At 31.9% G+C, this 23,291-nt stretch overlaps 1 protein-coding gene across 1 annotated transcript; it reads right to left on the reverse strand.

The window, feature by feature from the left end:
- Positions 1-2,984: 2,984 nt before the first annotated feature.
- Positions 2,985-11,579, reverse strand: LOC128871639 (sensory neuron membrane protein 1). Its single transcript, XM_054113536.1, has 8 exons — positions 11,328-11,579; positions 7,210-7,367; positions 6,937-7,084; positions 4,395-4,649; positions 4,016-4,312; positions 3,724-3,933; positions 3,471-3,649; positions 2,985-3,417 (listed from the first exon to the last, which is right to left on the reverse strand). The coding sequence occupies exons 1-8, from the start codon at positions 11,436-11,438 to the stop codon at positions 3,174-3,176; spliced, it is 1,602 nt and encodes a 533-aa protein (XP_053969511.1). The 5' UTR covers positions 11,439-11,579; the 3' UTR covers positions 2,985-3,173.
- Between the last annotated feature and the right edge of the window lie 11,712 nt (positions 11,580-23,291).

A 23,291-nucleotide genomic window follows, 5' to 3' on the forward strand; every position in this document is an offset into this window, starting at 1 on the left:
CTTTAATTGAGAGTTTAGACTCTTAGTTTCGAGTAATGCCACACGAACAATTTAGTTATAATTCAAAATTAAATTTGCTCTTAACATTTTTGCAACATCCTTCCCCTTTATTTTGGAATAATGTTTCACCTTCACTACTGGCGAACCACTTTTTGTTGGTGAACGTAAACTTTTTGTAGCAAATTTGTGTGCACTTTAATGCCTACTTGTAATGCTTAGATTTATAATTTGCTCATTCCCCTGTGGATTTTAGTTTTTGTATTTGCTGTTCACATTTGCCATAGGTACACACTCGGTGTTGTATTTATTTTGTTGAATTTCCTCGACTGTGAGTCGTCAGTAAACACCTGCAAATGAGCTGTCACTCAAATTTTCTTTTTTGAATTTAACTCGCTCATCAGGCACTTTTTCGCTTACTAATGTAAAGGCGAGCGTTTAAAGTGAAAAAAGTAAGAAATAAAAATAAAAGAAAAAAACAAAAATAAAACCATTACAAAGCATGACAAATTACATGACAGCGACAAAAGAAAAATGGCATCATTCATGTCGTTGTATGTTCATAAATCAGAAGAAAGATCAAAGCGAAATTTGCCTCAAATAATGAAAAAAATAAATATTTTCCGAATATAGTTTGTACTGTGCGTGTAATTACTCGGGCCTAATTTTTAATTACCAGTTGGATCATGCGGATTTCTGCCACTGAGCGATAATTCAACATGCAAATATGCCTACAATCAGCCATTTATTTCAGAAGGCAGTGAGTTTCATAATTATGGCATAGAGACCTATTGACTCGACTTGACCATTTATTTGTTTCTCATTTAATTTTAATAATTTTCTCATGAAAATATGATTCATTCTACCACAAAAACACAATTTAAGATTTAAATTTTATACAAATAAAACAAAAACAAAAAAAATCATCAAATTCTCAAACTTTTTCATAAGCAATCGAGCATTCGCTAAATGGGCCGCCAGCAAAAAAATTTTTGAGCGACTTACTTTGTAATACCAAAATTCAATGGACTATAAAACAGAATACTCGAATTCGTTCTAAAAATTCTGATTAAAAAGTTTAAAATTTTGATGAAAATTTGTTGATTTTTTTTTTATTTGCACAAGGCTTGAAACTTGGTTTTATTTGGTATTCGTAGTAGAATGAACTATATTTTTATAAAAAAAAAATATTAAAATTAACTAATCCATGTTAAAAATTTCTTTTGTTTTTTGGTTTTTGTTTTGTGGCGGTGAGGTTGGGTTAAAAATGCCTTTGCACCATATAGTAACCGTCGCTACTACGTGTGTGGTGATTCCACTAAAAATATCCCTCCTCTTCTCTTGGATTTCCGCATTGCTTCGAGGTAGAGGGCCAAGACGGCGCCCTAAGAAGCACACTTACTTACTCACCCTGCGTACAGGGTCGCCTGTTTTGAGGAACCTATGCTCAATGCTCTTCAACATAAGTTTCCATTTCACGCTCCTTTTCTCGGATAATATCCTCCACAAAATTTGCGACGGATTTCCATTTTTCCTCGCTTATTATAATTTTCTCGATCACTTCTTCAGGTGTAAATACACCAATAGCTCGTTGCAGAGCTCTTCTCTCTATGTTCCACCTCTCGCATTTAAAGAAGGTGTGCTCCGTATCATCATACTCAGTATCTCTATATATGCAGTTTGGTAGGCTCACTTTTCCCACTCAAGTACTTGCGAAAGGACCCATGTCTGGACAAAAACTGTGTGAGGTAATAGTTAACCTCAACGTGCTTTCTTTCTACCCACTTTTTTAGATCGGGTATTAGTCTGGCTGTCCATCTACCATACCGTTCAGAATATCGGAATATCACACTACCAAAGTGTGAGCGTTTGGATTCTAATATCGGAGAAGCGAGGTACTGGGATTCCTGTGATTTTTGCCTCCCATCTCCGTTTGCGCTCTTGTGCTAGAATATTTATAGGGACTGCCCAGACGTCCACCCCATTGAAAATGGGTGGGAAACTATGAAAACGCATCTTGCCGGAAGACCAGTCCATGATTTAAGGCAACTCGTGCGCCAAGTTCTCAAAATCTAGTCGTGTTTGTCGACGAGCTACGCAGAAAAGCTGATTCAAAGCATGAACAAGATGCCAGGCTATACTCGACAACGATAAAGATTACACGGCTTATGGAGTAATTGCGACTCGTAGTTTTGCACATACTTTCATGTAAAAAAATGTTAAATATATATCTTTTATACTTCATGAATAATAGAGGTTCGTTTTTTCTGACACAGACTGTAAAAGTTTTCTTTCAACGAGATTTGCTCATGGAATACAAGTATCGGTTCACCTTCTCACCTTATCAGCTCTTGTAATTTTTTCGTCCTAAATTTGCCATAGAAATCGAGATTCGTATTAATTTGCCTACCTAATAATCATCATCGTAAATTCCTAGAGTTTCAGTGTCGAGCACAGAGCTACAACGAATTTCTTCCATTCGGGTTTGTTTTACGCCAATCTCTGAACTGCTTTCCAGCTAAGCTGCATGGCGCGGATTTCTGACTCCAGCAGCCGTCTCCAGGTATTCTCTGATCTGCCACCACTGCGGCTTCCTTGCTTCCTCGCTTATAGATGACGAGGCATTTTTCACGACAACGTCCAAGACGATGTTAAAGAGAAGTGACCAGAGAACACATCCTTGTCGTACACATGCTAATATTTTGATTTTGACTTCCAGAAGTTTCTCGTGCTTTAACCCATAGCTTATGTCCGTATAAAGTGCCTCGACGAGTTGAATCAATTTCGATGGGCCCCTTTGCATTCGAGGGCGTTACGAAATGGTAGGAGAAAAATGGCTTCAAATTTTTTTGCTTTTTTCTTGGTATCAGATTGACTTACTCTGCAGAAGAATTGTATCTAAATTCCAAATAGATTAGTCGTAACTTCGACATAATATTTCTTTTTTGTTTTTTCAAAGAATAATTTCGTAATATAGAATAGATTCTCTAGTTTATTTAGCTGCACTTTTGGTTTTGTAAAATATTTTATTTCAGTGTGTGTACATATCTACGTGTAGGTGCTTTTTTCTGTCAGCAAGTATGTATGTATAAGGATCACGAAAAAAATATGATCCCTAGTAGCGGTGCTGTGCGTTGATCTAAACAACATCTATACTAAAATATCAATTTTTTAACCTAAAATCTATCCACCGGAATACGGCGGTTCGAGAGATCAGCTCGCGTGATAGATGTCGCCGGCAGTTTATCTGCTGGCGGCTTGACATCTTCGACCTTATTATTAGGCTCGGTGATCGCTTTCGGTGGCACTGTGATATCCAAGCTGTCACTTTTCTTATAATACAAATAACTGGTGGACATGAAGCCGACCAAAGCCAATGTGATGAGTGTCCAACGCAAAGCAGAATTGAATTTGAGGCCCCTAAAGTGTGAATAAGTTAAAGAAATGTAAAAAGAAACCGAAGATAATCTTACAAAAATAGCGTATATTTTAGCATATTGGTGAAAGTCTTATTCAAAGCCACGCCTTCCTCAATCCAAAATAATGGTAAGACCATCTTGCGCAAATTCTTGACAGGTTCGATTTTCTCAACCGGCTCCATATCTAAATTGAATTGCAAGCGTTTGGCAGCACGAAATGGCGTGCCGGAGGTCTTTTTGAGAAAAATAATAGATGAGAGATCATTTGGTTTATACAAAAATGAAAAAATTAAAAATTGAATGCTACCAGTTCGAAATCAATGAAGACCGCATGATCCTCCTCATTCGGACTCAACCCATTCACCTGCTCCAGCAGGCTAGGATCCGCGTTGTAAAAATGCGGCATTGAAGCAATAATCGGTCCGCCAACGCAGGGCTCCAAATTCATAGTGCCTTTAAGCGGACACGTTTCGATATCTTCAGGATCGTCACAGAAGCAATGCAAGCTGGGATCGGCCTAAAAAAAAGTAATAGAATAAAAAGAAGAAAAACGTTTAAGGCTGTGAAATTCTTAGTGTGGAAATGACGCTTTCGCCTACTCTGATGTCGCCCAAATCCATTTTATAATGCGATGCCGGCATGCCGTGATAGGATGACTTCCGCTTATAGATTGCGCCAAACGACCGGCACACATCCGGCGTAAAGGCCCACAGACCCTGCTCTTTGGTCATGAAAGGCGCAAAAATCGTAGAATCGGTGCCGATAAACTCATTGCACTCATCGCCCGCCCAGATATCCAATGTAGGCTCATCAGCAAAACGTATGACTTTACCAAGCTTGCGGTAATTCTTTACGCCGCGACAGACCGTAAAGCGACCGCCGTCACTGTGATTGCTCTGGAAAACAAGCAATCAAAGATAATTTAGAAAATATGTAAAAGAAAAAAAGGAAGAATTGTAAAACCTTTTCACTACTCACATTTGCCATGAAAGAGAATAGGAAATGCGTTGAGTTTATTTGTCTGGCCTGCTTCACCTCGCCCGTATAGAATGCCGTGCAAAGCGCTTTAGCGGCAAATTCTTCCGCCGAACAGTCAACGTAAATTCCGCGAAAGAACAGATCCATAAATTTGGCTGTTATAATCGCTTTCTGCCCAGCAAATACAATATTCATGGCTTTGGCGACTAGGTCCAACATAGCGGCACGTTCGCGTTTCACAACAACAGAGATGGGCTGCAGGGAGGGAGAGAGGGAAAAGAAGAGAAAAAATCGTAGTTATTAGTGAACGTCTAGAATTTTGGTTTTTTTTTTTCGGAATTTAAGAATCTGACTTGGAATTTTGCTCCAAAAACATTTGGGATTTTAAAAATCTGTGTTTTCATATTACAGAATTTCAAATTCTATAGCTCAAATTAAAGGCAAAGACATAAGCAACATTCCAAAATGAATAAATGAAAATGAGGTTTGCACTTTTTCCATGTCTTTTGTGTCTTATACTCGTCAGTGTACCGTCCAAACCCAGTTCTGTTAATACACCTAAAATAGAGATGGGTTGGGTTCAGCGTATATGCCTTCCTTTCGGCCGTGACATCCTTCTTAGCGCTATGGCACACATTTGAGAAGAAGTTGTGCTGGAGTCTCTGAGGACTGATCGTAGAAATGACAGGAGTCCGTGGACCATATCCCAATGCGGTGCAGACGACTGTGTAGTCTGCCTTTCAAAGTAAGACTTATGAATATTTAAAATAGTTTACGATGATTTCAGATATAATTTTTGCCATAATACCTCAGAATTTCATATAAAATGAGAGCTGCAAACTTTGAGGTGGCATAAAATTGAAAAAAAAATTACTAATAGAAATATTTGAGAAAATACTTGTCTTCATATTTTCGGTAACCTATCAGAAAAATGCTGACATACAGGATATACTGTATCAGGAACTGAAACTTTTCTTATTTTATTGCACTGTGAAGTTAGAGAAATGAATACCAGTAAGAATCGGCAAAAGTTCAAAAGTTCGCAATTCAAAAATTTGTATTTATTAGAAGTTCAGTATGAAAGATTCATTGCCACTTTTATAGATTATTTACAAGTAAGTCGATTTTTCTACGAATAGGAATGGGTAGTTCGAAGCTTCAGAAAGTTTTTTTAGCTGAAATATTTTTCACAAATGCCGAGTGTGGAAAACCAGAGGGATTCAATGCCAATGTAGTTAAAAAAATTAAGATGTTTTTGAGGTTTTTTTTTTAATTTATTATGCTTTTTTTATTATATACATTTTTTTATATTTTTAATTTTTTTATACTATTAACTTTTTGTTTAATTATTAATTAATGATTAAATGAGCTTTTGACTTACGAAAGTCAACTTTTTTACACACAACTTGAACTCGAGATGCATGATTTTGTGATTTTTCACACTTTATCGCCGTCATTGAAGTTTTTTATTTTAATAAAAAATTTATTTTCATTAAAAAAGTTTATTTTTATTCAAAAAAATTTATTTTTATTAAAAAAATTATTTTTATTAAAAATATTAATTTTTATTAAATACATTTTTTTTATTTATTTTTATTTAACATTTTTTTTGTATTTATTTTTATTTAAAAATTTTTTTTATTAAGAATTTTTTTTAATTTTTGCAAATGCATTACTTTTAGGTTTACTTATAATGATGGATATTGTAGATAATTCTGTAGGGTGTGGCTATAAAATAATGAGACAGACACACACACTCTGTTCTAGCCAGCGTCCGCCGGCTATTCGACATGAAGCTTTCGCTTTCGAATGTATTATTCTCGCTTCTATAAAATTGCCAGTACAGCAATAGCCTTCGTTCGCATTAGAAATGTTTTTGCCTTTTTTTTGGCTCAAGAAAATATTAATTTGTGCCAAAAAGAATTATGGAGGGACAAGTCATGGGTTCCCTTCCCATACACTGCGATAAATAACTATAGCAGACTACTGCTACTTATTGGCAAGTTTTGATAATTTTTTGCTTTCTATTTAATTTTAATAATTTTTTATGAAAATGTAGTCCACTCTCCCACAAAAACTATATGAATCCAAGCTTCAAACTTTGTGCAAATTAAAAAAAATTTTAAAATATCCAAATTTTTAATCAGAATTAAAAAAAAAAATGTCGAGTATGCAGTTTCATAGCCCATTGAATTTTAGTGTGCAAAATTTAAAGTGCAAATTTCAAGCGGCTAAAAAGTCGCGTTGATTTTTAACAATTATTTTTTGCTGGCGCTCTTGTGCCATTTCTTCATATAACGCGAACATCTTCATGGCCGCGAACTTGCCAAGTACAGCAGCCCAGTAGAAGAGAATTTATAAGATTTATTCTATTTTTTTTTTTAGTTTAGTAAATAGAAAATATACTTTTATATCAAACTGATTTCGCGCAAATTTTTTATATCTATTTTTCTTAATTCTTTCACCATTTACCTTCTACTACTAATGCAAGTACTCTAAAATAGGCATTACGCATTTATTTGATTTTATTTCCTCCACTCACCACAACCAGCGGATGTGCAATCGTTATTAGCTCTTCTCCTGTTAAGCCATTCGAATCCTTAGCATTGAAATAAAATGTGTTGCGCATATTGAAGGAAATGGAATCTTCCACTGCATCGTCCACCAAATCGTATTTATCCTTCCATTCGCTTCGAGACAAATTTGTTCATGCAATTTATTAAATTAAATTTGTTGAAAAATATGAGCAAATAATTTTACGCATATTCTTTATTTATTTTTAAAATTTTTATTAAATGTATGCATGTACACTCACTCGAAAACAAAGGGACCGATTTCTTGCAAATTCGGTTTGCCACCATTGATCACCTCGTCCGGATTGGTGATGTTGAAAACGTAAATATAGAAGTGTAGCGGAAATGGTGTTTCAATCCAAAAATCACGTACCTCAGTGCCGGGTTTAAGAGAAACTTGCTTTGGTGTGATAATAAAGAATTTTATTGTAATTAGTGGACTGTTGTTTTTGGAAAAGCTTTAATTGAAATCAATTTTTGATTTAATTAAATTTATTTGTGTTTAATGTCATTTAATTTAATTCAATTGAACTCAGATTAATGTAATTAATTACTTTTATTTTACTAAAATTTATTTGAGTTTTTTATTGATTCAATTATGCTCAGTTTAATTTAATTTATTTATTTTAGTCAACTTATTTAATTTTCTTTATTTTGAGTTTAGTTTTGCTTAAATTGATTCCATTAAATTCACATTAATTTAATTAATTCATTTTAGTTTTTTTAACTTTATTTTTATGCAACTTGTTTCATAATTCAACATAAATCAATTCGAAATTTTTCAATTAAATTTAATTTATTTGAGTTTAGTTTCACTTAATTCGATTCAATTAGGTGCCGTTTAATTTTATTTGACTTTAAATTTAAATTTTTGTAATATAAATTTATTTTTATTTAATTTATTGATTTAATTCAAAGAAATTTTTAATTTTTTTATCTAATTTTATTAAGTTTCATTTATTTGAGTTTAATAAAGTTTAGTTGAATAATTTATTTTAAATCAATTCTGTATTTTTTAACTTAGTTGCATTTTTTTTAGTTTAGTTTAATTAAATTTGATACAATTAAGTGCCGTTTGGGTCAATTTTACTTAACTAAATTGAATTTAAATTTTAATATTTTTTATATAATTTATTGATGTACCTAATGTAAATAATTAATTTAATCTAATATTTTCGAATTTCAATAATATATCAGTTTAAATAAATTCTTGATTTTTTAAATTTCATTTAAATTATTTGAGTTCCCCTTCATTTAATTATTTTTTTATTGAATTTCATTTATTTGAATTAAGTTTAATTTAATTCAATTTACTTGACAAATTTAACTTAAATCAACTTTTGAAATTAATTCAATTTATTTGAGTTTTGTTTCAATTAATTTGCTGCAGTTAAGTTCAGTTTAATTAATTCTGACTGAAATTACTGGATTTTATTTTTAATTAATATTTGATAATAATTGGATTTAATTCAAAAAATAATTTTTAGTTCAATATGGTTTTTGATTCTGATTTTATTTAATTTTATTTTATTTTAGTTTAATAATTTAACTCAAATTCTTAATTCTTAATCTTTTTATTTCAGTTAATTTATTATTATTTAATTATGTATCATATTTGATTATTTTCATTTAATTTGATTCAATTAAGTTCAGTTGGATTTAATTTATTTATTTTACTTGGTATCATTTTTTAGTTTAATTTAATGACTTAATTTAAATAAATTGTTAGCTTAAATTAATTTAGTTGAGTTTCATTTGTTTGAGTTTAGTTTAATTTTATTTGAATTATACTTCTTTTAATTATTTGTGTTGAAATATGATACTTTGAATATCAACCCTACAAATGTAACAATGCGTATGTCAGTTAATCACATCTCTGGTAAATATGTCATGACTATTTTGATTATTCGAAATTAAACGTTGAGTATCACACATCGTGTTTTTTATTCGTCTTCGGAAAACTCAATTTAATTTATCAATTTGAACTTAATTTAATTTAGTTAGACCTTTAATTTGAACTAAGTTAAATTAAACTGAATTTGCGTCCATATAATTTAAATTAATTACTTTAACTTAATTAAGTTTAGTTTAATTAGGGTTAGATTTTATTTTTTTTTTTAATTTTGTTTTACTCATTTTTTACGTTTGTGATTAATTAGTTTTAATTTTTTTATTTTATTATTTTTTTTGTGCTTTATGTATTTTTTTATTGTTTATTTCTTTTATTTTATTATGTTATTTTACTTTACTCAATTTTTACCGGTTAAATTTTCTTCTATTTCATTTCACTTTATTTTATTTTATTTAATTTTGTTCTGTCTTATTTTGTTTAATTTAATTTACTGTAATTTAATTTAATTTATTTTAATTTTATTTTATTTTGTTTTGTCTTATTTTATTTAGTTCAATTTATGTAATTTCTATTAATTCTTTTATATTTTTATATATTTTATTTTGTTATGTTTCATTTCAGTTTTTTTAATTGTATTTGGTGTGTTTTATTTTATTTTATTTTTTTATTTATTTATTTTTTTATTGCATCCCAAGAAAGGAGTGACAGCTTTGCTGCAAGCCAATAATTTATAACAGGTACAAAGATTACAATTAAATAAATGTATATAAATATTATATAAAATAGTTAACAATTTTACAAACAAGAAAAACGTTTACTGTAAAAAGTTTCAGACTATATGACAGGAATTGAGTAAAGCGACTTTCTGCATATCGAAAATTAAAAATTCTGGAAGTTGAAGAGTTTTCACGTTGTCTGCTAAGTTTTTATGCACTAGTCCGTGGGCTGAGATAATAATTGGTAGTACGTGCACCTTCCTTAGCTTCCACTGGCGTTTGACATCAATGCCTAAGTCGAATTATTTGGATACTTTTTCTGCACATGTTTTTTGCATGTTTTTGTTTAGAGGAACAGCAATATTAACTATATAGCCAGTCGTTTGAGACTTATCAATCAGGCAAATATCTAGCCTATTGTGGCCTCTTGTGGCATTTATTAAAATTGTTCGGTCATAATATGGAAGGTAGTTGGAGTCTTCCTCAACAGGTTCTGGGGTGTATCTGAAGTACGGTATTTTGCTTGGGTTGAAGTTGTACATCTGCGTCAGTTTTAGATGGATTATTTTCGCGAAGCCATTGTGTCTCTTCAGGTACATAGAGTTTGCCAGTGTGGTGCATCCCGCTAGCACGTGGTCTAATGTCTCACTCCGACTATTGCATCTTCGATATCTGCCCGCAGCGGCATTTGGATCTCGCATTACATATTTAATGTAATATCCTGTTGGAATCACACCACCTTTTATGGCGAAAATGGTACCCCCTGTTTCGGCGAATATCGACCTGTTGGTAAGCCATAAGTGCGACAATTTTTGGTCGACATGTGGGCTCAACAAGTCTTTTCGATATACGCCGTGGACAGCCATTTCAGACCATCTTTGGATCTTTTAATCTATTGTGGTTGCGTTCCTGATTTCGTAGGATTGATTCATCCGAAGTGGGGTGTAATTATCATCCGCAGCACTTGCAGCCTTGTGCAGATCGCATTGGGAGTACTTATGTTGGAAGTATGCTCTTATGCTTAAGATAAGTTTGTCATGCAGTGCTCCAACATAAATCTGTCCCCTGCCGCCCGCTCTTCTAGGTAGCATCATTCGAACGACAGCTCTTTTTGGATGACGTGACTTGTATTTAGTCATAATTGTACGTATTATTCGTTGTAGATTTTCTATTTCAGTAGTTGACCATTTTACAAATCCGAAGCTATACAATACCAACGGGACGACAAATGAATTAATAGCGTGGATTTGGTTTTTCCCATTGAGTTGGCTTTTACAGACAGCGTGAAGGCGCCTTTAAAATTCTGCTACCAGATTTTTCCCCATTTGCATCGCTGCTTTGCATAACTCCAAGGTACTCGTATACCTCTCCCGGCTCCATTTTTTTTATTTTAATTGATTTAATTAAATATAATTTTTTGTTTCATTTGATTTATTTCATTTCAGCTCTTTTATTTTATTTTGTTCTGTATTATTTTATTTTATTTTAATTTAATTTGATATTTTTTTTTGTTACGTCTCATTTCACTTTTTTAATATTATTATTGTTTTTTATTTAATTGTACAATTTCATTTTTTAGTATATTAATATAGTTTATTTTTAATTATTTAATTATTTAATTCTTGTAATTTTGTTTTATTTTATCTTATATTATTTTTTTGATTTATTCTAATTTTTTTTTTTCAAGTTTTTTAATATATTTTTTATTTTGTTTTATTTCACCTTATTTTATTTATTACTTATTTTCAAATGTTTAATTTTTAATTGAAAGTTTTTAAAAGCTATTTTGCACCTTTTTAATCATTGCCTTGAGTATTTTCGGGAAACCGACCCAACCGAAAAGCAATCCAAACACCATCGCGGCCACCGAAGCGATCAGGAGCTTCTCTCTTTTTACTTGCATGACTTTCCCCGTCTCAATACCCAAGCATTTAATCACTTTTATTTCAATTTTAATGGATTACTGTTTTATGCCAACAAAAATGCTTTAAATGCACTCTTTATCTGCGTTCCAATGCGTTTTTTTCTCAACTGCAATCCTCGATTTCTGCGAACGTACTAAACGCGCCTATTAAATTTTCCATTGACAGAACATGCAAACTTCAGATGTCTACGTAAGTCGCTGAAAACATACAAACATACACATATGCATGCACCTACTGCAAAGGAAAAACATTAAGAGTTATTGGGGGAAAAAAGTACAAATCATTTCATTGGGAAAAAATATCGTTACACCCTATCGCCGGGCTACATATATACCTATAATAATGTACGTATAACAATCTGAGAACTAAAACATTATTAACCTGACTGCCGCCAGTCAGTCATCCATCAATTCAATACACAATTATTACTGCTGATATTTTTGTTTTCGCTTTAAATGCAATTGATACTTTATTGTTGTATCGATATTGCGAAAATTCGTAATGGCCATTTGTTCGCCTCACACATGCATGCATTTTACGCTTGAGCTCCTCCTAAGTTGGTCTTGTCCACCTTTCAGCCACCTTATTTAGCATTGTAGTTGGCATCCTTGGACACTTGCGTTCCCACTTTTATGCAGTGTCACCTTGTCCCTTGCCAATGGTGGGTCCTTTTTAGACCCAGTCTTTCTGTTTCTCAAACTGTAATTGCTTCATATGAAGCGTTTAAACAATCGTAAAGGTAACGCCCACTCAATAATATTGTGGGAGTGCGAAATTTCTCATACTACAAAGGGTATTTGTTAGCAGGAAATGTCGGCCGGTGGAGTTGCCAATTATTCATTAAAATACGTATTGATGTTTATATTTAAGAATCGAAATTCACCAACTGAAAGTTGCGGTGTATTGCATTAACAGTTTTTAGACGATCTAAATAGCAGTAATTGCTCTTAAAACTTTAAATTAATACATTTTTCATGACAAGTGCTCTTTTCGCCTCACATACTTTTCATGTCTTCGAAAGTCGATGTCTCCATACTCGTATAGGTTGATTTAGTACAAAGAGCGTAGCTATAGATTTCTCTCCTTAACAGCTAAGCAATTTTGGATGAGTTCAGTACAGCGCGTCCACCTTTTTATCCCTTTTATGAGCTCGCAATTATCAATGACAATAATTGAAATCAACTCCCTCATTACTGATACAGCCAGCGAATATCGCATTGAAAATCTCAAAGGCTGTAGCGTTTGAATTCATCCGATCCAAAATAGTGTCACCAAGAGCTCCATTACCCAAGTCTTTGACATGTTTTATATAACTTAGGTCAACTTAACAGCATCTTGAGCTGTAGATTTTAGATTTTTAAGTTAGGTGTATTTTACCATTTATCTAATAGCACTTTTGAAGCGGTCGACGAGTTTAATATTTGGAATTTCTAGAAAAAATTCTGGGTACGCAGTTTTCCCGTCCAGTGAATTTTGGTTTAATAAAGTGCACGTTTTAAGTGGCTAAAAAATTGCGTTGATTTTTGACAATTTTTTTGCTGGCGTTCAAGTGCATTTTCTTCATATAACGAATGCTTGACATATTTTTTTTTTGTAGAAAAAGAAACACAAAATACTTTGTAGAGAGTCCCGTGATTTCACAGAAATTGGCGCAATATTTTGCTATCAGCTTTTTTGCCTGCTATTGGAGATTTTTTAGGTATTTTCTCCGCCAACAGATTCAAAGCAACCTACGTTTTGTATTTCATAATTTTCGATCCTCGTCCCTTTAGAAAGTATTTATGGTATGTCTACTTGTGTACCTCCCTAGGCATACGTATATTACATATTTGTTTGTTTATTGAAATCGGTTCGTTATGTGGCACACCTATCAGCTTAAATACTTAATAATAAAATTGAGACAATTAGGAAATGGAAATTTCAATTGTCGGAAATAACTGTGCAAACTCTTTAACACCTGTTCGAAAATCCGTAATTCCTATAGTTCAATTGTGTTCCTATGAATTTACTGAACTTGACTTTTTAAATGCGCGGTAATTGTGCCGATTTGCAACACTTCCTATTCATCGTTTAAAAATAAAGGTTTTATATTCTGGGCTTGAAGAAGGTGTTCAAGGCTGTTAAAAGCCAAGGTCTGCTTAAAGGGAAACGGCACGTGCTTTTGATGGGTAATTAAAATGTTTCAATCTCATTTAATTGAAAAGTTTATAAAAATATGAGGGTAATTAGTTACCTACAGTGGGGGACATAAGCATTTGGATAGCTAAATAATAATAGTTTTTGTATTTTTTTTTTTTCATCCTACAATCAAATTTCATAAAAGGGCTATAGAAACTTACCAGCCAGCGAATCAATGGCAAAACAAAAATCAAGAACATATCTTGGTGATGAAAAATACATTTTTAATTTTTTTTTTCAGATTTTATTCAACTCCAAAAGCCCCTTTAAATATAGATGCATAGTTGCCAGTACATGGAAATAAGATGGATTCGCTAGGTATATTAAAACACATCATCTCGAGCAGTTCAGAACAGTCTATGAAACCACTGCATGCTAAATAAGCAATAAAAAATATTTTTACTGTTTTAAGAGTATTTTAAATAGTTGTGTATATACAGGTTAGTTGAAAAGTTTGAGAGCAAAAATAAACTAATTTTTGTTGAACATATAAACTTTTTACTCAATATAATTTCCCTCAGTAACCGTAGTCCAATGATACTCCAAACTTTTGCAAAATATCTGTAATGATTTTCTGGAAGCTATGCAAATTCTGTTCCACAGTTTTTTTATTGAGTTTTTAACGAGTGCGGCACTCACTTTCCGAACAGCTTTTCCATGTGAAGTTCTAGGAGTACCTGCGCATTCGTCTGGAGATGCCTGGGTATGGGCTTCAACTCAACGCTGATAGGCTGACCGAAGCACGCACAGAAATAGCTTGGTGATGTCGTCATTGTACTGAAATTTATTGAGGAATTTGAGCTCAGAGAAATGCTTTGAATATCTGAAGCGGGTACAATCGATCTTTGAAGTCGCATTGCTAAATCTCCTCTTCAATATTTCAACCCTCAATCATAATACGAGGGTTGCCTTTTACATTTTGCGCCTAATAATTAAAACTTAGTAAAATAATAACGAAAATGGCATTATTATTTTTCAAAATATTCTCCTTGGAAATCAATATTAGTTCTGAATTCGCTTGAACCAATTTTTGAAGCACTTTTGCCACTCAGAAATGGATACCTCCAAAATGAGCTATGTAAAGACCTCAGCAGCTTCTTCAGACGTTGAGCAGCGTTGGTCTAGTATTCGTCACTTCTTTAAAAAAAATATCTCAAACTCGAATGTAAAAAATATTTCTTATATTGCATGTTTGCTTGAAGAGTATTTATCCAAAAAATATTTATTGAGATAAAAATGAAGAAATAACAGACAAATCTCTTTTGTGCTTTGCATCTCTTATCAGAAGAAAATGCCAGAGATTTTTTTTACTTAGGGAGCAATGGTGAATTGATAACTTCAGTTCGGAGATTATCCAAGTTTTTTCTTTCTTTAACTATGACACTATTCAAGCCATGTACGTACAGGGTCTTTCAAGTAGGAGTTTCGTACTTGACATATTCTGTTTTTTGAAAATTAGCTGATTTGTGGGCTTGAGTATAAGTAGAAGTAAATTGAAAAAATGTGGTAATTTTCAGATTTCTTCCATGATGAAAATTTTCGTGTTTAGTTTTTTGCAGTTAAATATATTTGATTTTTTTTACATTTTTATATTTTTGATGTACATATTTTTTAGAATAAGATTTTTTCAATGTTGAAAATTTTGGTATCGATTTTTTAAAGTGAAATGTAAATTTGATTCTTTTTAAAATTTTTAGGAATTTAGAAATGGTATGAATTTTTTAAAGTGAAATGTAAATATTTGGTTATTTTTATAATTTTTAGCAAGTTTTTAGGATAAAATGTACTTTAAAAACTTGTTCTTGGTAAATTTTTGTTGGGGAACATTTTGTTTTTTGTTTTAATTTTTAGGTACTTCAATTTAACTTGAAAAGCTAATAGAATTCCACCTTGAAACCATCAGAAATTACCGAGGATTTATGAAAAAGTAAGAAAAAATGTGAATGGCGCTGTTTTTCAGAAATGGCAAACAAATATTTTTTTCCCCAAAATAATAAAAATTATTTCAAAAATTGTTTTGAAAAATCTAATTGGATTGTTTTTCATAAATGAAATAAAAACAAAACAAAAATATTTTTTTACTAAGAAAACCAAAAAAAAAATCCCTAAAAAATGTTTTTAAAGTATATTTAACTTAAAAGATGTATAAAAATGTTTAAAGGAATTGAGGGTATTTTATTTTAAAAACCTCCACACCAAAATTCTTAACATTGGGTGGGAGTTGTTTTTCGTAAATCAGATAAAAATATTTTTTTACCAAAAAAATTAAACAAAATTTCAAACTTTTTTTTGGAAAACCTATTTGGAGTTGTTTTTCATAAATGAAATAAAAATAAAACAAAAATATTTTTTTTTATTAAAAAAAATAAAGTGACAAAATTATTTTTTTTATCAAAATAATAAAAAAAAGTTTTAAAAATTTGAGTGGTGTTGTTTTTCGGAAATGACAAAAACCTATTTTTTTCACCAAAAAAATTAAAATTATTTCAAAAATTGTTTTGGAAAATCTAATTGGATTGTTTTTCATAAATGGCATAAAAATATTTTTTTCAATAAAAAAATAAAAAAAGTTTCAAACATCTTTTCGGAAAATCTAATTGGAGTTGTTTTTCATAAATGAAATAAAAACAAAACAAAAATATTTTTTCTTATTATTATTTATTATTATTTTTCTATTTATTATTATTTCTGAAAAAACTAAACAAATTTCTAAAAAAAATTCTAAAAACATGTTTTTAAAGTATATTTAACTTAAAATATGTATAAAAATGTTTAAAGGAATCGATGGTATTTTATTTTAAAAACCTCCATACCAAAATGCTTAACATTGAGGTGGAGTTGTTTTTCATTAATGACAAAAAATATTTTTTTACCACAAAAATAAAACAAAATTTCAAAATAGTTTTTGGAAAACTAATTGGAGTTGTTTTTCATAAAATATTCATTATACATTTTTCCAAAAAAAAAATGTTTTAAAAGATGCATCAACATGTTTAAAAGAATCAAAAGTATTTGATTTCAAAAACCTACATTCCAAAATTTTCTACATTAAATAAATGTTAAAATTACAATATAAAATTTGTTTTAAAAATTTTTCAATTCACTTCGAATTAAACTCAATCCCACAAATCAACAAATGTTTAGAAAAATTGAAGACTATGACGAAATTCTCTTGGATCCCTTGACATGACATGGAAGCCGCTCAGCTCTCATCTCTTCTGACGGAGGTCAAGTAGAAAATCTAAAATTTACTAAAATGTGTCCTATTTCGCTTGAAAGCTATGTAAAAATAATGAAAATCCACTGCATAAATGACGAAAATGATGAAAAAGATAATCGAAAACTTTTAACCGACTGGCTCGTTTCAGAACATAAATAGAGTTTAATTTTTGTACTGACGATATATGGAAATTCCTGGCATGAATAATTTTACGACATTTAGCGTCCAATATCGTTCGATTCTATGGCTTTGGACTATTCTTCTGGAGGGCCATCTCAGAAGAAGGTACAGACCTAACGTGGATGTAGATCACTCCCACTAGTACCCGAGGCTTACAAATTTTAATAGGAGTCCTTCTAAGTAAGTGTGAGTAAATCAGAAAAAACTGAGGCTTTGAAAGATAGCATGGAATTCGGCAAGAAATTTATCAAAAAGAGCCTCAGTTATAGCTCACTATCATTGAAAATTTCAATAGCAAAAATCGGCATATGAAGAATATCATCATTTAACATATTCATACATTTTAGACCCTCCACAGATATTGAGTTTCCATTCAAAATTTGTGTCTAATTTGAATTTTAAAAATAAACTCGAACTTGAAAGACCCTGTAAATGTGTTTCCTAACAAGCGATTCACAACTTTTTTTATCGTCGACAGCTTTTTTGTAGCGACATAGTTTGGTCACACTTGCTTAGAAAAGGCCTTTCGTAACGCATTTTCACATTGTTTGCATGTGTGTGTATGTAAGTATGTAGATATATGACGACATTTTCCTCTCGATCATTCTCACATGTGCACTAGCGACCGTTATCCAAGCTTTTTCTCACTGCCCAATTTTTTCTTTTCATTGGTTCATTTGTGGCTATGCTAAAATATTTTCTAGCCACAAGCCACAACACCCACATTAAAGAGGCAAATAAAACGTAATACATATAAGAATATGAATAGCAAAACAAATGGAATAAAGTAAATAGATAAAGTAAAACCTGCTAACCCGTTCTGTTGTTATCCATAAACGTGCTTCTCTATTTGTTTCATCCATTACCATCGCGTCGACCTCAAAAGCAGGTCACAGCGTGGATTTTTATTTCCTCCCAACACTCTTTTCCATGCTTTACCAGGTGAGTGCATGAATAGCAGTACTGCAACAGCTCTTGCAACGCCGAAACCGGTATTCAACAACAACTGCTTGTCAACACATAAATGTTTTATGCTGCAGTGAGTAATGAAGCACAGCTTAGATGTGGTGGGTTCGCTTACTTAATATTCGTGTACGTATGTATGTACATATACCTACATTATGTGTATATACATACCAACTTATGCATTGTATGTGCTTATGAGTATTAAAGCGTTCGATGTTTTACGTTATGTTACTTGTTTTTATTTTCTCACTGAGAGCTTAGACTTATTATAGAGTCTTTCGTTCTCACCGCACGCGCTTTTTTCTCGTGGTTCCCGTTAAAAGAGTGATAGTGATCCCTGCTGACCTGTCTGGCTGTACCAACAATTAGGTGCTAGAATATGCATGCGCATACTTGCCTGCATGGGGTCAGTTGTTGATTAAGTCAATGAAAACACCCTTTTTTAATTTTCTAGCTCTTTGACTGCCAATTAACTTGAAAAGTATTGGTCGTTGGAGAGCGTGTGCTTATTTATTTTCCTCTCACATACTTTCGTATGTTTGTACATCTTAGGCACATATAAATACGGTTGAGACCCGCCACTTTTGGTTTCTTCTTAAACAAATGCCCCTTAACGTTAGCTTATTCGCTTGCTGAGCGGTGCTGCGCCACTGCGTTTGCACTGGCGGGTTTGGGAGTGGCTGAAGAGTATGCGTCACGAAAAGCAGTATACAGTTAACACTTGTTGTAGTAAGACGTGGCCTAATTTGTTTACATATTTGTGAATTAAAATCTTTTTAAAATATACAGCAAATTTTCATCGAATTTCCTACTTTTTTCCTGCAAATTTCCCCTTCTCATGGGTCCGCGTGGCGTCGAACTCTCCAGTGAATTAAAATCTCTGATCATTCAGCATTACAAAGACAACAAGTCGGTGCGCCTTATTGCGCGTTTAGTACAAAAAAGTCCCGCTACAGTACAGAAAGTGATTGAGCGTTTTCGTATTTCGGGTAATGTTAAAAATAAGGCACGTCCAGGACGTCCGCGTAAATTCGATGAGGCCGAACATCTCCTCATTCTGCAGAAAGTAGAGCAGAATACCAAAATGAGCGCGCTCAAACTGCAGGAGGAGGTGGAGTATGAGACGGGTAAGCTGTGCAATACCGAGACCATACGTCGTGTACTCTACTCGGCTGGCTACATGGGTCCGTTGATACACAGAAAACGTGTGGATTTCGCCAAGGCGCACATCAAACGTGATCTCAATTATTGGCGCACGGTGATCTTTTCAGGTGAATGCCAATTTCAGACCTACCGAAATGAGCAACAAGTGACTGTATGGCGTCGTGTCTTAATGGAAGAGTCGATTAATGCGCTTTTCGCCTCAAAGCATCCCGATGACTTTCTTACATTGTGGGGTTGCATGTCTGCTAAGGGCGTTGGCAATCTGGTTATTAGCGATACTAAAATGAATCGGGAGAAATACTTGAAAATTCTTAAAGGAAATGTGAGAGCAAGCGCCGCGAAATTGGGTCTGACGGCGAATGGTTATACTTTCCACCAAGACAGTGAGTGCAAGTATAGGACAGGTGCTGCACGCGATTGGCTGCTCTATAAAGTGGGCAAAGTGTTATATACGCCATCACAGTCGAGCGATCTTAATCCAATCGAACAGCTTTGGGGCCATTTGGATTTTATAGTACAACAAAGTGCAGTGAAAAGTGAGCAGGAGTTGCGTTCACTTCTAGAAAGGGAGTGGCACCGCATAACGCCGGTTATAACCGAAGAGCTTGTCGTCTCTATGCCAAAGCGTCTACAAGCCATCTTGGACTTGGATCAGCCGAAAGCGAATAACTCAGCTGATTAAAGAAAAATATGTATGTGTTAAAAATAATAGGGGCGCGACGAGTTACTAAGTTTCAGCTCGTTTTTAGAATTTAATTTTTTTTATGTCTGTTTTTTTTTTTTTAACAAAACCACATAACTCAAAACTCCAAATTTGATACAAAATTCACAAAAATTAAAGGAATTGGAAAACAAAAACATAAAATTTTAAACTTTTTTATACATAGAAGAATTTTCGCGAATGTATTTTATATGAAAGATATTTGAAAAAATTCTGGATATGACATTTTATAGCCCATTAAATAAGTTTGAAGTAGTTCAGAATTGTGGTTGATTTTAAACAATTTTTTTTCGCAAAAGTTTTTAGCATTTTCTTCCTTATAAAATACATTCGCGAAAATTCTACTTCTATAATCTAAAAATTGTATTCTATATAATAGAATTCACTTAAATTTTACGAATTAAAAAAATATATATTTCTATCAAAATGTCCAACCTTTTTCAGAATTTTATGGACAAATTTCGGGTATGAAGTTTAATAACCCACTAAATAAGTTTCAAGTAGTTCAAATTCTCAAAAAATCAGCGAACAAAAAAAAAAAATAATTAAAAATCAACGCGAAAGATTAATGACCTATAAAAATACTATTTTTCTGAATTTTCTGAATTAAAAGTTGGAAATTTTGGTGTATTCTTATTCTTAATTTGTTTAATTTATGTGATTTTATACAAGGTTTGTAGTTTTCATTTATACTCGTATGATTTTTGTAGTAAAATGCAGTATACTTTTATAAAAAGATGCACAAATGGATGCAGAATTTTTTTTAACGATTATTTAAAGGGTGGGATGCAAATGTGCAAATGCCAGGGTATTCCAGATTTTTTAAAATTGTACTTGCCTGTTGCCGTGCGTATGCCGACTGTTGATTTGAGACTGTGCAAAAAAATATAAAATTAAAAAAAAAACCAAATTTTTAAAACTTAGTAATTCGACGCGCTCCCATTATTTTGAACACAGGTGTATGCGTAGAAATTAAGAAATACATATTTAAGCAGCACATAACCGCAAGTTTTTTATATATATATATTTATATATATTTTTTATAGCCATTTTACTTTACATTAGTTATTTAATTTCACAATGATTTTCATTATCATGTACAGTGAGTGCCACTTAAAATTGTATAACTGTTTTTGCAATTTTTGCAATGAATGCTTTTTTTATTAATATTTTATAAAAAACATAGTTCCTAATCTAACAGAAACAGGACAAAAAACAGAATCAAAAACATTAAAAACGAACTTGCAAAGATTCGACTAAATTAAAAAAAAAAAATTCCTCAGGGTCTACTTATTTGTAATTTGTTCGATTTTTGGTAATTTTTTCCATTACCGAAAAAAACAATATATAGCTTAGTCCCAAACTTTATGAAAAACGTAAAAAAATTTATTGAAATTTTTGTTGTTATCGAGTTTTTTAGAAACAGTTTTTTTAAAGTTTTTTGCTGTTTTTTTTTTATACTACCATACTTTTTGAAAAACTTCAAAAAAATGAAATGAATTTTTTTAGAAAAAATTTTTATCAATTAATTTTGAAACAATTTTCATCAGATTTTTAGAATTTTTAGATATACAGCTTGAAGCTGTGTACCACACAATTTTGCTGTCTTTTATAGTTCTACCTTGGGAACTCTGTATTTTTAAGGTTAAGAAATCCTTTTGTCGTGCCTGTTTCATAGCAAACCTGATGCTAAAGGGTCGTTTTCTTTTTTTTTTCTTTTTATTTTATGTTACAAAAAATAAAAATTTTCATGCGAAAAATTGTTTAACCTAAATAATTTATAAGAAGAAATACAATTTTTATGGCAAGTTTTCTCTATGGAAGCAAAAATTCCACAGTTAGATACTGTGACAAAAATGCTCAGCGAAAAAAAACCATGCATCGTAACGTTAAATTTAACGATTATCGCAAAAGGGCAGTCGTTTCTGTTGAAAGATTCAGTTTATTACAGTTTACATGATTATTTTTTCGTTTTAAACGTAAACGAAAACCAGTCACTTACATTAAAATGCTGAATTTAGTGAGATGGATTCACCCTAACATGCGAGGGAAGCCAGCGCATCGTCTGCAAACGACGTAAGTCTTCGTGCGTTGTACAGATCCATAAGTAAAAACACTTTCCGCTCTTCGTCAAAAAATGCCAACAACGGCGATTACCAGATTCCAAAGCGCTCTTTATGTAAAATGGTTGCATAAAAATTTATTAAATTTCATAGAAAATTGTATAAAACTTAGATATTTTTCAATAAAAAGCTTAGAAATATATTAAAAATAATTGGTATTGTAAATTTTTCAAGCGGCAGGTTAATCACCTACCCTGTCACAAATCAAAATAGGTTAACGACACCAACGCCAGACGGAGTCTTGTCGAGGCCGTATGCTCCCGAGAAGAGTCAATAGGGGGGGAAAAAAAGTCAAACATATTTTCAATTTTTTTGTTGATGCGCTCAAGCAAAAAGTCCAAGCACTCACCCCATCACACACTTGACTGCCTGTCAAACTCACCCTAAGGGTGCCTGGCGAAAAATAGGAAGAAAAATAGGGTTTTGCTTGTTTTTTCGTGCAATGCCTTCGTGTCAGCAAAATAAATGTTTTTTTATTTTTTATTAATTTATTTCATTTCAGCGTTACTTTTAGATTTTGTTTCGCTATTTCTGCTTTGAAACGAAACCACATTTTTTTGAAAAATTATTTTTACTCGTTAGCGTAACGAAATCAATTCATTATGTTTGCTGAGTATTTCTGAAAAAACTCATAACTCATAAAATGTTTACAGTAGCCACAGATTAAAATATATCTCACATTATTCTAGAAATAAATGAGTTACAGAAATACTTACACCAAAATATTGTATTAAATCTGAATCCAGTTTTTGAAATTTTGTGGAGATTTTGTGCATTTCTCTCTTAGACTCTTTTCGTTAGAATATGAATGATTTACAAACAAAAATTTCTAAATAAAAAAAAAAATTTCAAAAAAAAAGAATTCATGGCTGTACGATTTTTAGTGAAACTCACTGTAAATATACATACATATGTATATGTAAGTCTATGATATATTAAAAATAATATTTTTTAAATATTTTTCAAACCACCGAAATATCGTCGTTTAGTTATTATCCGTCCATTTTGAGTTATATTATTTATATTCATTATTAGCGGCCCAAAAATTATCACAAAATAGTTTGTAAGTGCCTCATATTTTTTATATTTATTATTACCATCAAATAATTTGTAAGTGCCTCATCTGGCCTAGTTCCAGCCTCCAAGTATTTACTTTTTATAGCCTAATATATATAGTACATTTGTATGTACGTAAATATGTTAAAAGGAGTATCTTCAATGAAAGTGGCTACTATTATATGTGGCTATAATTTTTTGCGCAAATTTACTTTTACAGCTC

Source organism: Anastrepha ludens, chromosome 2 (assembly GCF_028408465.1).
Source record: "Anastrepha ludens isolate Willacy chromosome 2, idAnaLude1.1, whole genome shotgun sequence".
Taxonomy (NCBI): Eukaryota; Metazoa; Arthropoda; class Insecta; order Diptera; family Tephritidae; genus Anastrepha; species Anastrepha ludens.

Excerpts from the sequence above, each read along its gene's own strand:
- LOC128871639 (XM_054113536.1), bottom strand. The coding sequence starts at position 11,438 with ATGCAAGTAAAAAGAGAGAAGCTCCTGATCGCTTCGGTGGCCGCGATG. Across the intron at positions 7,368-11,327 it reads TCAAGGCAATGATTAAAAAG|CAAGTTTCTCTTAAACCCGG; the intron begins GTGCAAAATAGC and ends ATCACACCAAAG. Across the intron at positions 3,934-4,015 it reads TGGATTTGGGCGACATCAGA|GCCGATCCCAGCTTGCATTG; the intron begins GTAGGCGAAAGC and ends ACTTTTTTTTAG.